Here is a 15,508-nt window from a genome sequence, read left to right as displayed (position 1 = left end):
ATGGATTAGAGGGACGTCAGACAAATGGGACCAGCTCACCTTGGTCACCATAGATAAGTTAGGCTAAAGGGTCTCTTTCTATGCTGCATTATTGAGTTATTGTATCACTACCATCAGAGAGGGGATACAGAAGCCCTAGGTCCCACACCACCAGGTTCAGGGACAGTTAGTACCTTTCAACCATCAGGTTCATGAACCAGCATGGATACTTTCAATCATCACTACTCTGAACAGACTCACTTTCAAGGACTCTTTAAAACTCATATTCTCAGTATATTTTTTTTTATTCGCACAGCTTGTCTTCTTTTGCAAATTGGTTGTTTGTCAATCTTTGTTTATGTATAGTTTTTCATAAATTCTACAGTGTGAATGCCTTCAAGAAAGTGAATCTCAAGGTAGTGTTTGGTAATGCTTTGACAATAAATTTACTTTGAGCTTAGATCAGCATTTGGTCAGATGCCATATAACATAAGCTGGAAGTGCAATGGAAAATGATGTGATGGAAGCGAGGTTTGGTCAACACCTTATTGAAAATGAATGGAACAGAATCTAATGAAGGAGAGTTGAGCCAAGATATTGCAAGACTTATTCACCCAGATACTAGTGCATTTGTGGAATCCTCTACCTCAAAATACAGTGGTGGCTATTGTTCAATATATTCGAGAAGGGATCAAGGGAAATTGAGAAAAGTTGGGAACAGAGTACCAAAGTGGATGATCAACCATACTTGTTGTGGATTGTGGAGCAGGCTTGAATTAACTAAAACTGCTCCTACAACCAGACCACTCACAAAATCTACGTATATGGCAATAAAATTCATTTTCTTCTTCTTTAAACTCAATAGGTAATTCCAGCATTAGGATGCATCCGTGCTTTAATGAAGATGATGTATTGTCCTTACTGCCGAGGAGTCCCCACTGTGAAACCTTGCAACAACTACTGTCTTAATGTAATGAAGGGCTGCTTGGCTAATCAGGCTGATCTGGACACAGAGTGGAATCTTTTTATTGGTAAGACAAAATATTACAACATCATAACTCAGAATAATCTTATTCATTGTGTGCCTATATTATTAAATAGACATTGTGCTTATAATGGAACAGAGAACAGGATAGCACCTGGACAGACCATTCAGTCTATGATGTTATGCTGATCTTGATGTTGATTTGTACTCTGTTTTTCTTCTATGTATCATCCATTTCCCTCCATTCTCTTCATAGTCAATGGTCTACTTAAAAGCCTCTTAACCTCTACCAAACTGCCTGATGCCACTACAACCCCTGATAATTTATTCCAGGCACCTGCTGCTCCCTACATAAAATAAAAACTTGTCCCTTGTGTTGCCTTTAAACTTTTCCCCTTCAATAATAAATGTATGTCCTTCAGCCTTTGACATTTTCACTTCTCCATCTATGTCTCACATAATTTTAGCACCGTTTTTCAAGTCTCCCCTCAGCCCCCAATGACCTAGAGAGAACAACCCAAGTTTGTTCAATCTTTCCTTATAGCACATACCCTTTAATCCAAACAGTATCCTGGCAAACCTCTTCTGTACCCTTTCAATAGTCTCCACGTCCTTTCTGTAATGGAGCAACCAGAACTACATGAAGTACTCTAATGGTGGAGTCTGACTGAAGTTTTATATAGATGTAGCAAGAAATCCTTTCTCTGAAACTCAACACTCCAACCAATGAAGGCAAACATACCTTCTTTACCACCATAACCATTTGTGTAGCCACTTTAAAAGCTATTAAGTGGTCTACCAGTAATTTCATACGTTTTCCTTTACACTTGACTTCCCAAAGTGAGACAACTCACACAGGGATTAAATTCCATCTGCCATTTCTCTATTCATACCTGTAGCTGATCTATATACTGCTGTAGTCCTTTACACAGTCCACAACTCCTCTGACCTTGGCATCATCTGCAGACTTACTAATCCACCCATCTAGATTTTCATCCAAATCATCCATATATAATCACAGACAACAGAGGCCCTGGCACCTACACAGGAGGAACTCCATAGGTCATGGACCTCTAGCCAGAGGAACAGCCTTCCATTCCTATTCTCTGCTTTCTATGGGCAAATCAGTTTTGAATCCAAATTTGCAATTCACATGCACCTTTATCTTGTGAGTCAACGTACCATGCGGGACCTTATCAAATGCCTTGCTAAAGTTCATGTAGATAACGCCCGCTGCCTTACCCTAGCACAGGCATGGGCAAACTACGGCCCACGGGCCATATACGGCCCATTAAGCTTTTTAATCCGGCCGGCAGAACTTGATGAAATTATATTAATAAACCTTGTTAACACCTCAGATCCATCCTGAGAATCGCCACAACAAAACTAAATCCAGACTTTGATGCGCTGGCTAAAAAGGGAGACCAACAACACTGTTCCCACTGAAATTAAAAATAAGTTTCTTTGTTGTGTTATGTAAAAAAATGCATTTGAAAATATTTTTTTCAATGAGCCTTACATGTTACATGTCATTTCTGTTAAGTGATGGACATGAGTAGTGCGCAGGTGCACGTACGTTCTCAAAATAAAAAATGCGCTCCAGATCAAATAACGCGCTCCGCATACTGGCGCGCTGTCACTGTTCTGTCAGTGACACTGGTCGTTGTTGAGTTTTGGCACAGGGGACAATTGAATAAGAAGGAGCAGGACAAGTAGACCTGCATCTCCTACCGTTTTTGAAATAAAGACAGTCAGGAGGAGAGTGATGATGATAATATCTTGAAGGATAACAGAATTTTCAGTGCTTTAAAATAATAACTGTTACTATTAAAAAAAGCTGTATTTTATTCATTTAATTTTCAGTGTTTTAAAAGTCATTTCAATAAATAGCTAAATACCATGGGACTTCAAAGACAGATATTTTGTTGTAATGCATTTGTTCATTTTCAATTGAAATTAAAGCACATGTTTTCTACATATCTCATGATATTTTATTTTCTCTTATGAGGTGTATTACCAAAACACTCCGTCCATCTGCTCCTGGTCCGGCCCCCCTGTCAAATTTTAGAACCCTTTGTGGCCCACAAGTCAAAAAGTTTGCCCACCCCTGCTCTAGCACCTTAGTCACTTCCTCAAATAACTTAATCAAGTTTATAAGGCCTGATTTGTCCTGCATAAAGCCCATGCAGGATGGACCTTTCCAAATGCTCATAAGTGCTAGCCCTCAGTATCCTTTCCAGTAGTTTCCCTACCACTGACATGAGGCTCATTGGCCCATAATTATATGGATTATCTCTTTTTCCTTTCTTGAACAAAAGCCTAACATTTGCTGTTCTCCAGTTCTCAGGAACCTTACCTGTTGACAGCAAGAGCACAAAGATCTTTGTCAAAGCCCGGCAATCTCTTCACTTGCTTCGTTCAATTTTCTAAGATTATTGCTGTCAAGTCTCGGTGACTTTGTTTTTCAAAAGACCCAGCACTACCTCCTCCTTAATCTCAACGTGTCTCAACACATTGGCACAGCTCACTATTTCCACTATCCTCCAAATCTTTCTGCTTGGTAAAAACAAACACACTGTACTCATTTAGTACTTCAGCTACGAGTTCTGACTCCAAGCACTCCTTTATCCTTGAGTGGACCTACCCTCTCCTTAGTTATCCTAATGCTGAGGGATTTCCCTTGATCCTGCTTACCAAGACATTCCATGGCCCATTTTGGCCTTCCTGATCACCTGCTTAAGCACTCCTCACAGTCTTTATATTCTACACAAACCCAGTCTGGTTTTAGCTTCCTAAACCTTACATATGCTTCCTTTTTCTTCATAACTAATTTTGGAACCTCTTGGGTCATCCAAGTTTCCATTACCTCACTTTCCTTGTCCTACACATTACCAGAATATGTCAATCATAAATCCTGATCAGCTGGTTTTAAACAACTCCCATATGCCAGGCAGAGACTTGTCTGATAGCAGCAACTTTCAATCAACACTCTGTTTTATCCTGTGATAATCCACCCTCCCACAGTTTAGTACCTTCCTGCAAGATCCAATTTTATTCTTCCTCATATTGTCTTAAATCATAAAGAGCTGTGGTCACTATTCCCAAAATATTCACCCACTATCAGGTTTTTCACCTGGCCTGGCTCATTTCCTAAAGATAGCTCCAGTATATTGTATTATAGTTGGACTCTCCACATATTGTTTCAAGAACACACCTTGGATCCACTGAAGAAATTTTACCCTATCTAAGCTTCTTTTATTAATAAAGTCTTATTCAATACAAGGAAAATTAAAATTCCCACTATGATAACCATGTTATTTCTTTACCTTTCCATAATCTGTGTACACCTCTGCTCCCCCACTTCACTGCGGATATTGAGAGCCTATGATAGAATCCCATCAGCATAATTGCACATTTTTATTTCAAACCTCCATCCAAATTTAACATGTATGGAAATTTGCATCTATAGGTTTGTGGAGCAATAGAGTCATATAGAAATATGGAACAGAAACAGGCCTTTTGGCCCATCTAGTTCATGCTAAAACCATTGAAACTGCCTACTCCCATGAACCTACACCGGGAGCATAGCCCTTCATATCCCTACTATCCATGTACCTATCCAAACTTCTCTTAAATGTTGAAATTGAGTTTTCATGCACTATTTGTGCTGCCATTGAGAAGAAGGTACAGGAGCCTCAATACTTTACACCACAAGGTTCAGGAACAGCTATTAGCCCTCAAACATCAGGCTTTTGAACCAGAGGGGATAACTTCACTCAACTTCCCTCATCCCAACAATACTGTTTACACATCCTATGGACTCACTTTACTCTTCATCCCATGTTCTTGATAAATAAGGTGCTTGGCCCCTTACTCTCCTTGTGTTATACTTATGACACCAAGGCAAAGCACAGCTCCAATTCTATATTTAAGTTTGCCAATGACACCACCTATTGTTGGCCGAATCAAAGGTGGTGTTGAATCAGCACATAGGAGGGAGATTTAAAATCTGGCTGAATGGTGCAACAACATCATCTTCTCACTCGATGTCAGCAAAACCGAAGAGCTGATTATTGACTACAGGAGGAGGAGACCAGGAGGCAGTCCTTATCAGAGGATCGGAGGTTGAGAGCATCAGCAACGTTGAATTCCTCAGCAGTAACATTTCAGAGGATCTGTCCCGGGTTCAGCACACAAGAGCCATAACAAAGAAATCACAGCAGTGTCTCCACTTTCTTAGAAGTTTGTGAAGATTTGGCATGTCACTTAAAACTTTGACAAAACTTCTATAGCTGTGTAGTGGAGAGTGTATTGACTGGATGCACCATGCCCTGGTACGGAAACACCAGTGCACTTGAACAGAAAATCCTACAAAAAGTAGTGGATACAGCTCAGTCCACCATGGGTAAAGCCCTCTCCTCACCACTGAGCACAAGGAGCATTGTTGCAGGAAAGCAGCAAGCATCATCAAGGACCCCCATCATCTCTCTTCTCACTGCTGCCATTGAGAAGAAGGTACAGGAGCCTCAATACTTACACCACCAGGTTCAGGAACAGCTATTGGCCCTCAACCATCAGGCTTTTGAGCCAGAGGGGATAACTTCACTCAACTTACCTCACCCCAACACTACTGTTTGCACATCCTATGGAGTCTTCATCTCAAGTTCTCAATATTTATTGCCTATTTACTTATTACTTTAAAAAAAATTTGTATTTGCACAATTCAATGGTTCAGTTTCATGTCAGAGAACGTATACGGTATACAACCTGAAATCCTTACTCTTTGCAGACATCCGTGAAACAGAAGAAAAATTAATGACAGAAAATATTAGAACTCCAAAGTCCCCTTCCCCTCCTCCCTCGCACGAGCAACAGTAAAGGCATGAACCATCCTCCCTCCACCACCCCCAACTTGCTCCAGCAAAAGCATCAATCCCTGCCACCCACCATGCATGCGATAGCAGAGCCCCCAGAGACTAAGTTTGTTGTTTTTTGCTCCTTAGTTGTTTGACTGTCTTCTTGTGTTTGGTTTCTCATTGATTCTATTGTGTTTCTTTGTATTTACTGTGAATGCCCACAAAGAAATCTCAGGGGAGTATATAGTGACATATGTGTACTTTGAACAGCACTCACACTGTCCATACGTATGTCCAAAATTAAAGTTAAGAAGAAATGTTCATCAAGGCTTGGAGATAGGGTATCTATAAACCTGTTTACATAAACAATTTTAATTACAGAACAAGTAACTAAGCATTAAAAGTAATACGTACAAAAGCTGGATGAACTCAGCAGGTCGGGCAGCATCCGTTGAAACGAGCAGTCAACGTTTCGGGCCGAGACCCTTCGTGAGGACTGAAGAAGGAGGGGGCAGGGGCCTGACGAAGGGTCTCGGCCCGAAACGTTGACTGCTCATTTCAACAGATGCTGCCCGACCTGCTGAGTTCATCCAGCTTTTGTACGTGTTGATTTGACCACAGCATCTGCAGTGTACTTTGTGGTTACTAAGCATTAAAAGTACCTGAAGCTACAGAAGAACAAAGAATATAACATATTGAGAAGACTTTAGGAAACTTGCAGTATTTAATGAGAACATTAACTTTCGTTTTTCAACCTGAAATTCAGACCATGTGTTTTATTCTGTACCAATTTCTTCAGCAGGGAACCCTTACAAATAAAAGATTTAGATGATTACATCAGTGTGAAATGTTGGGGAAATGGTGACAGAAAAAATAGGAACATTTCATTCATTTTAACAATAGATCAAGACTCCTTATTTGGAGGAATGAATGAATGATCCATGACAAGATAATACTAGGGCTCCCCAGTATCAATTGATACTGATGATGGAGTCCAATGATAGAGTTAGTTGACAGATAAGCTGGCGCCTGTCATTTAGTCAATCCCAGGCTTACAGCAAGACCACATATGTCTGAGATGTCTGACTGCGTGGATGCCAGCAGTGCCCTTCAAGATCACAGCAGTATAAAGGTCATAAATGGAAATAATATCCCATTGTTCAAAATATTTCACTTTCACTTTTCAACCTAGTTTTCAGACCAATCAGTATTTTAATTTACAAATATATTGTTAACAGGAAAATCTTAAAGAATAAACTATTTATGATTTTAAACGTATAAAAGTCCATAACAGTCCGCTTCAAGCTTCTGTGCAAATATGTGTTCCATTGCTTGAAGTGATTGAAATACTACTAACATTATGTAGCAATTCCTAAATGTGTTGCTCAGAACCGAATACATCTCAGAAATGTAGCAGTGTTAGCGAACAGATGCCACAGTTCAACACTGGTCTTCTATCACTGTTTACAGAAAACATAGATCCCAAATAAATAACAAATTACTGCATGCTATTCATCTGAAAATATAAAATTACAATGCTTCTGATTATTTCTGGAATGTCCTCAGTGAAACCACCTCAAAGGAATCTTTTTCAAAATTGCCAGAAAGTTCAAACGTGGTAATCGGAAGAATGGTTACTTATTAAGCTGGAAGAGCTGCTGTCTCATAGCTGAAGCAAACTGGGTTCAGTCCTATTCTCTGGTGCTGTCCTTGTATTTTTTGGGTGTCAAGGAGTTATTCAGTTGTATAGAACAGAAATGGCCCAGATGCCTGTCTAAAATGTCTTTTAAATTTAGTTGTTGTATCTGACGCCACTATCTCCGCCGTGCTTTCAACTAACTTTTTTTTGTCTTTTATTTTCATGTTTGCAGTTTTATCCCTTTGTAAAGCACTTTGAACTACATCATTTGTATGAAAACTACTCTATTTATAAAGATATTGTTATTATAGCAAGCAATTAAGAAGGCCAGTAGGCTTTATTTTAAGTGGTAAGTGTGGGAAGGTAGGGGCACAAAAATAAATATTGCTGACATTATAATGCACCTTGGCATGAGCAAAATGTGCAGCTTTATTTACAAATGCCCTGTGGGTGACATGACAAAGGCTCACTACATTGATTTCTGCGACTTTTACTTTGAAGGAAAGTTGAAGTTCCTTGGCCTTTACTTGAGCTGACTGCATTGTGATTTCTCTGGAAGTATATTTAATGGATTCCTGAAATAATGAGGTTAGCCACTGCAGAAGGATTGAACTACGTGTAATGTCCTCAGAATGCATTGAAACACAGCAAATACATATCTAAAATATCTGGCGATTTATTTAGAAATATTTGCGAGCCATCTTCAAAATCTTATTGCAAACCGTTATGTCTGCATACTATTACAATACTTGAGAAACAAGCATATCCCTTGTCTGTGCTCTCCAGTAAGCTCACAATATAAGCACACAGTTAAAGGATACAGATATATGCATGTAGGTACTGTATGTCACACTGGGATTACCAACACTGCAGCTCCAGCGATCTAGTTTGATGCTGTCCCATCTAGTGCTGCATGAGAGGAGTTCGCACATTCCCTCTCTGACTGCACAGGTTCTCCTTGGCCCTCTGACCACCTCCCTCATCCCAAACAGCTGCAGGTTGTCAAGTTAGGTGGCAACTGTGGATTAGCCCTGGTGTAGGTGAGTGGTAGGGGAAATGAGATTTATTAAAGGGCATGTAAAAGGGAATAAGGTATGGAGATGTAAGAGGGAGAAAGGGAACAAATGGGAATGCTCTGGGAACAAGGTCCAATAGCTTTCCTCTACATCACAAGAAAACATAAGTGTATACAAAATATTTTAAAAATGTTTACCTTAATTATATTATTCCCAGGGAATGCTTATCATTGACCTCAGTATCTTGTAAATAGCCATTGGGTAAATTATTTGTTGGGTGATATTTTTAATTAAAACACAGCAGTAATTGTGTGGCCTAGGCTTGATGTAAGGACTGTGCAGAAAGGTTCACCAGCTGGTAAGTGGAGACTGGGTTGACTGAACCAATCTACAGGCTCAGAATAAGATTGGCACTGATTTACGTGATGTGAAATTTGTTCTGCTGTGACAGCAGTACGGTGCAAAGACAGACGTAAAACTACTCTGTTACAAACAGAGAGATTGCAAATAAAAAGGGAATAATGAGATAGTGTTCATGGGCTTATGGACCATTTAGAAATCTGTTGGGAGATTGGATCCAACCCTGGCTTCCATGTTGTGTACTATTGCACTACCTGCTGCAGAAAACACTTCCTGGATGTCTGAATAAACTGCACTCTGTTCGTCCAGTCAGGTCTTCTGCTATCAGCAGACTGACCCTTAAAATAATGAGAAAGTTAGTCCTCTCATTTCTACTGACACTGTTCCATGACTATTTGTGTATGCACCCTTGGAGTTTCAATTTATGTCAGAAATTGCGTGCTTTTGCAAATTGTAATATAATTGGACACAGCAACAACATGGTAAAGTATTTGTATCCATGCCTCAATCAACTACCATCTGCACATTAGTCACAGTTTGGACCACAACTGGAGTGTTATCCTTGTTACGTTATACAAGGATGAATGTCAAGCCTTCAGGGAAAAATCAAAGGAATTTATTGGAATTGTGGCAGGGTGTGAAGAGGCTGGAAAATGTTGACTATTTCACCCATCCAAGAAATAAGTCTGTTTTAAGCAAGGCTTGAGATGTCAATAATAAAAAAAGAAATATAGAAATATCTGTCATCTGTGGTCAATAGCATCGGGGGAAAAAAACCCTGAGATTTCTAATAAGTACATTGGTGTGGACTTGGTAGAAAAGCCTGAGATGGCAGTCATTTTATTGGTGGTGTATATCACTTAAAATCTCTTTGGTAATTGGCTTGACTGTTAGCCGAATATAGAATTGCTTTACTGTAGCTGTTGTAGAAGGATTCTAGAGCAGGATGCAATCTAAAGACAAGCCTTTTGAATATTAGAGTAGAGACTCAGAAATGGCTTGTTCTGTTACTCAGTATGTTGCATTATATGTTTAACAGGCATGTTTGATGACATCATGATGTAAGTAAAAGTATGTGGGTATGTGGGTTAGTTTGTGGGTTTTGATTGATTTAACCAAATTAATTTGGTTTTACGTTCTGTGATTATATCAACTGAGAGGATGGTCCCTACATAATATCTGTTTCAGTGTCCATTACAGTCAAGTCGGATTGGTCAAAGATCTATGTAATGAGTTTACTTCAACACATCCTCCAGAAATAGACAGAGTTAAAATCATGTGAAGTCTTGCAAGCATTCAGCTTCTCTACCTTCCACTGGGCGGTGTTAGCGATTGCCATATCAAGATAATGGGGTATGTGTTTGTGGCTCTTTATGTAACTAAGAAGGACATCTGGGCAGGGATCAAGTTGTACATGCTGTGTCAAGTTAGATGAAGCTGTAATCAGTAACTAGATGCAAAAAAGGAACAATTATTTTAATGGGCTGTGAGAAGTGAGAATGCTTCTCTGGGATCAACATCAATACAATGAGCCACCAAGTCTTTGCTTCATCAACTGCATCTACCGTAGATGTCGGATTATAAGCCGCTACTTTTTTCCCACATTTTGAACAGCTTTGAACACTGCGGCCTTTAATACGGTGCGGCTAATGCATGATTTTTTTTCATGCCGCCAAAAACATTTTGCCTCGTAACAGTAGACCAATAAAATTGATGAGTAGTTCACAGAGGTCCAATGAAATTGTACGATAAATCAAGCGCACTTTCACAATTAAATTATTGTAAATCAGTCATTTGTACTCACCCTCATCAACATGGAAAACACTCGAAGAAAAGCATTGTGCTGCCTTTATGGCAGTTATTTAGTTTATAATATTTTCGCTTAGTAATTCATTTTCTAGTTAAAGTTAGAAGTGTTTTAACTATATTTGTTTTCTGTACTACATCGCGGGATGCTATGACGTCACACCCGGTTTCGCCGCGTCTTGTGGGATACCGGTTTGCGATAAACGGGAAGGCGGGGGCGAGCGTATTACGCGAGCGGCATTAGATCTGAGCGAACGCTGCTTTTAAGTTAAAGGCGATCAATAACTTTTCCTGGTAGGCTGCAGTATATATATTTTTTACCAGTCGTTAGGAGATATTGGAATGTTGTTCAGTAAAAAAGTATATGCAACGTATATTTAAAAGTAGCCGCGTTACAGGCACGGTTCGAAATAAAGCATTTGCAATATGTATTTGTTTATGTTACCATATGGATTTAATTAAAAGTTAAAAAATCCTCACGTGTAATATCTTTCTGTGTAAATATCTCATATTACAACGTGGGACACCTGCGGCCGAAAATCCGGTGCGGCCTAAAATCCGGTGCGGCCTGTACAAGTACAAAATTGATTTTCTTTCTAAAATTAGAGCCAGCGGCTTTTAATCAGGTGCGCTCTGTAGTGCGAAATCTATGGTAATTGCCTGCTAGCCAATAAGGCCAAGGCCAGATCTAATTGCCTGCTAGCAAACTGCAACAAGGTACTTATTTGGTGCATGCAACTTTCTGGATACCCTAAAAATGGACAAAGGCAGCTTCAGGGGGCACAGGAGCATTCCATTTGCTATCAAAATCCAGGCTATTGTGAACATTATTTAAAAATGAATGTACTGTATATCCATAGAAATTGTGATAAAAGAGCCATATTTTAGTCCATTATATGTCCAATTTCGATGGAAATTTAAAGAAAATTAATTGTGATGGAAAATCAGGACTGAAGACTACTTTCAGTATTTTTTGACATGTGTGTATTATTTATTGTGAGACATCATAACTGGTTGCATGTTCAGTAACATGTAAAACCTCCACCAAGGCTTCTGGCCTATTTTTAGTTGATCTGTTAACTGTTTGCTATTGCCATTAGGTGGGATCTCTTTATGAGTAGTATTTACTAAAGCTCTTAGAGCTTAGGAGATTCGATAGACTTCTGTAGATTTGAAAGCTCCTCCAAGACACTAGTGAAATGATAGGTGCACCCAATGTATGGCCACAATGCAGAAAGCATGTACAGCAGGAAAAGTTGCTTGATAAAGTAGGAGTTATTGGCCCAGGGACACAATTCTTCCAAGATGGGGCATGTCCAGTCACAGTGGCCACTCTGGCTCCAACTGATAGTGTAATTGTTTGTCGTGTATGTCTTTCTTAAGATTGCAAGACACTGCTAGATATTAAGAACACCAAATAGTCGATCTCACTCATGAGTTGCGAAGTAGCGAAGATGCTGTGCAGTATGGGTTTATTGCGTACTGCTATAACCACCCAGTTATGACACAACACAACTGTTGGCTTCATCAACAACACTGATAAGAAGGCATATAGAAAAGAGGTAGAAAGGCTGAAGGTAGAAAGCAAATGAGAGGGTTCCTTGACAATGCTAATGGCCTTGCTCCTGAAAAATATCTCTAATAGTGGAAGAGAGGCCACGGTGATTCTCTCAGCAGTCCGCACAATTCTTTGTAGATACATGCAATAGGATGCCTTGCAATTCCCGTACCAGATGGTGATGCAGCTGATTAGGACACTCAATGGTGCTTCTGTAAAAACTGGTTAAAATGTGGTGGGCTGGGTCCTCACTCACTTCAGTCCCTTCAGGAAGTGGAGACGCTGCTGTGATTTCTCAACCAAAGTGGTGGTGTTCAGGGATCAGGTGAGATCATCCATTATGTACACTCCCAGAAACTTGGTGCTCCTATCTCTGTTCTTGAGGAGTTGTGTATGTGTGGTGAGGAGTGGTCAGCCTGCACCTTCCTAAAGCTCACACTCCTCTCTTTGGTCTTGTCCAAGTTGAGCCTCAAGTTGTTGTGTTCGCACCATTCTATATGATAGATCCTGAATGTGCAGATATTGAAAGACATTTTTGAAATTCTTTGAATTTGAAACCAATGGAACCAGGTTTCTGATGTGTTGTTCAGTGTGAGAACACTCCCAGATCATGCTCATAGGGTAGAGAATGAATTACTACATCTCTCTTTTTAACTAAATAGTTTTAGGAGTTTCAGATCTGCTGAATGCATTGATGTGTTTTCTCTGTTTTATCTTATTATGTAAATTTGTTGGCCCCATTTTATGCTTACCTGGTAAACCCTTTATACTGCCTGTCAGTTCAAAGGTGCGGAATCAGAATCAGGTTTAATATCATTGACAAGTGTCGTAAATTTTATTGTTTTGCAACAATACCTATTTCACGTAATACATTAAAACACTATAAATTGCAATGAGAAATATATTAAAACTTAATAAGTGGTGCAAAAGGAGAGCAAAAGTAGTGAGGTGTTCATTGTCCATTCAGCAATCTGACGGTGGAGAGGAAGAAATTCTTCCTAAAATATTGAGTGTGTTTCTTCAGGCTTCTGTATCTCTTCTCTGATGGTAGTAGTAAGAAGAGAAGATGTCTTGGATGATGGAGGTCCTTAGTGATGGATGCCACCTTTTTGAGGCATCACCCTTCGAAGATTTCCTCAATGTTGAGGAGACTAGTGCCCATTATGGAGCAGGTTAAGTTTGCAAACCTCTGCAGCTTTTTCCAATCCTGTACCTTCATACCAGACGATAATGCAACCAGTTAGAATGCTCTTCACAGGACATCTGTAGAAATTCGCGAATGTCTTTGGTAACATACTAAATCTCCTCAAGCTCTTAATGAAATTGTGACTTCTTTGTAATTGCATCGGATGTTGGGCCCAGGAGACGTTGACAACCGTAACTTGAATCTGCCCTTTCTACTCCTGATGAGAACTGGACTGCATTCTCTGGACTTCCCCTTTCAGAAGTCTGCAATCAGTTCCTTGGCCTTACTGATATTGAGTGCAATGTTGTTGTTGTTGTTGTGACACCACTCAATTTTAAGAAATCTAACTCACTCCTGTATGCGTTCTTGTCACCATCTGAAACTCTGCGAACGATAGTTGTGTCATTGGCAAATTTATAGATGGTGTGCCAAGCCGCACAGTTATGGAGGTAGCGAGAGTAGAGCAGCAGGCTAAGCACACATTCTTGCAGTGCACCGGTATTGATTATCAGTGAAGAGGAGATGTTGTCATTGTGGTCTCCTAATCAGATGAGCCTCAAGACCCGCACCACCAGGTTCAGGAACAGTTATTACCCCTTAGTCATCAGGCTCTTGAACCAGAGGCAATAACCACTCAACTTCACTTGCCCCGTCACTGAACTGTTCCCACTACCTATGAACTCACTTTTAAGGACTTGACATCTCATGTTCTTGATATTTATTGCTTATTTATTATTATTGTTATAAAACACATTTTCTCAGCTCAAGCTGTATAACTTGAGGTGTGGGCATAGCCAAGCATGCTCATTTGTCAATTGTTAGGAACTTTCAGAATATTCTAGTGGTGTTTAGTATTGTGGCTTTCTGAAGATTTACATAGGTACTGTTGAGTAGCCCTGATCGCTTAATGCTATTGTGTAGTGCCTTTGGGATGGTTGTAGGTATTACGATCGGGACAATGTATACCCTGTTCATGTTTCAAAATCTTTCAATTTCCTCTCTTAATTTAACAAATTTCTGGTGTTTTTCATTTAATGATTTCTCTAAGTTATTTGTGTTTGGAATGGTTATATATATATTAAGTAAGCTGTTCTTCCTTGTTTATCCTATATTATTATATCTGGATGGTTATTATGGATTGTCCTATTTGTAATAACACATTGGTTGTAATATCATTTGTGGTATTCTGACTATAAAACTGATTCATGCATATATTTATAGCAAGGTATGATTTCTTTTATGAATTTGTATTGTAAAGCAAGATTTTGATGAATGATGTTTGCCACATGTTTATGCCTGTGATCAGTTTGAGTTAAACTGCTACAGGATCCTGTGATGTGTTGGATTGTTTCAGTTTTTTCTTGGCATTTTCTACATATATCATTTTGAATTTGTTGGTATTTTATTGTGTATTTTTGATATTGTTATTGGTATTATGTATTTTTTTCTTTCTTTTTATATTTGCACAATTTATTGTCTCTTGGTTGTCTGCCCTGTTGGGGTTGTCTTTTATTGATTCTGTTATGGTTATTAGATTTACGGAGTATGCCCGCAAGAAAATGTATCTCAGGGTTGTATGTGGGACAAATATGTATTTGAATTATATATTTACTTTGAACTTTGAAGTCAAGAATCCAGTTGTAGAATGAGGTACAGAGGCCCAGATTTTGAAGCTTATAGATTTGTACTAAGGAGATGATAATGTTGAACTCTGAGCCTGATGTAGGCATTGCCATAGTCCAGGTGGTTCAAGGATGGAGTGGAGAGCCAGTGAAGATGCATCTGTTGCAGACTTATTGTGGCAATAGACAAATGCAGTGACTGCAGAAGCTTGCTTAGGCAGGAGTTAATTCTAGCCATTACCAACCTCTCAAAGTACTTCATCAGAGCAGGTGAGAGTTTAACCAGGCAATAGTCATTGAAGCAGCTCATCCTGCTCTAGCTGGATGATTGATGCCCTTTTGAAGCAATGGGAACCTCCTCCTGCAGTAGGGAGAGATTGACGATGTCCTTGAATTCAGTTTAGTTCAGTCGTTTGTAAGACATTCAGCCTTTTAAATTTGATTTTCTGTGAAAGACATAGCTGTTGGTTTATTGATCTTTCCTTTTCTCTCTGTTCAGAG

The 15,508-nt window shown here is 39.4% G+C and overlaps 1 protein-coding gene across 1 annotated transcript in view; it reads left to right on the top strand.

Moving 5' to 3' along the window:
• The window catches only part of LOC140715298 (glypican-6-like), a 777,401-nt gene that overhangs the window by 586,267 nt on the left and 175,626 nt on the right, over positions 1–15,508 (top strand). The window contains exon 4 of the mRNA XM_073027266.1: positions 845–1,010. Within this exon, the coding sequence (XP_072883367.1) occupies positions 845–1,010 (166 nt within the window). The remainder of the gene's footprint in view (positions 1–844; positions 1,011–15,508) is intronic.

This window comes from Hemitrygon akajei, chromosome 2 (assembly GCF_048418815.1).
Source record: "Hemitrygon akajei chromosome 2, sHemAka1.3, whole genome shotgun sequence".
Lineage (NCBI taxonomy): Eukaryota > Metazoa > Chordata > Chondrichthyes > Myliobatiformes > Dasyatidae > Hemitrygon > Hemitrygon akajei.
This window is presented reverse-complemented; position numbering and strand designations above follow the sequence as displayed.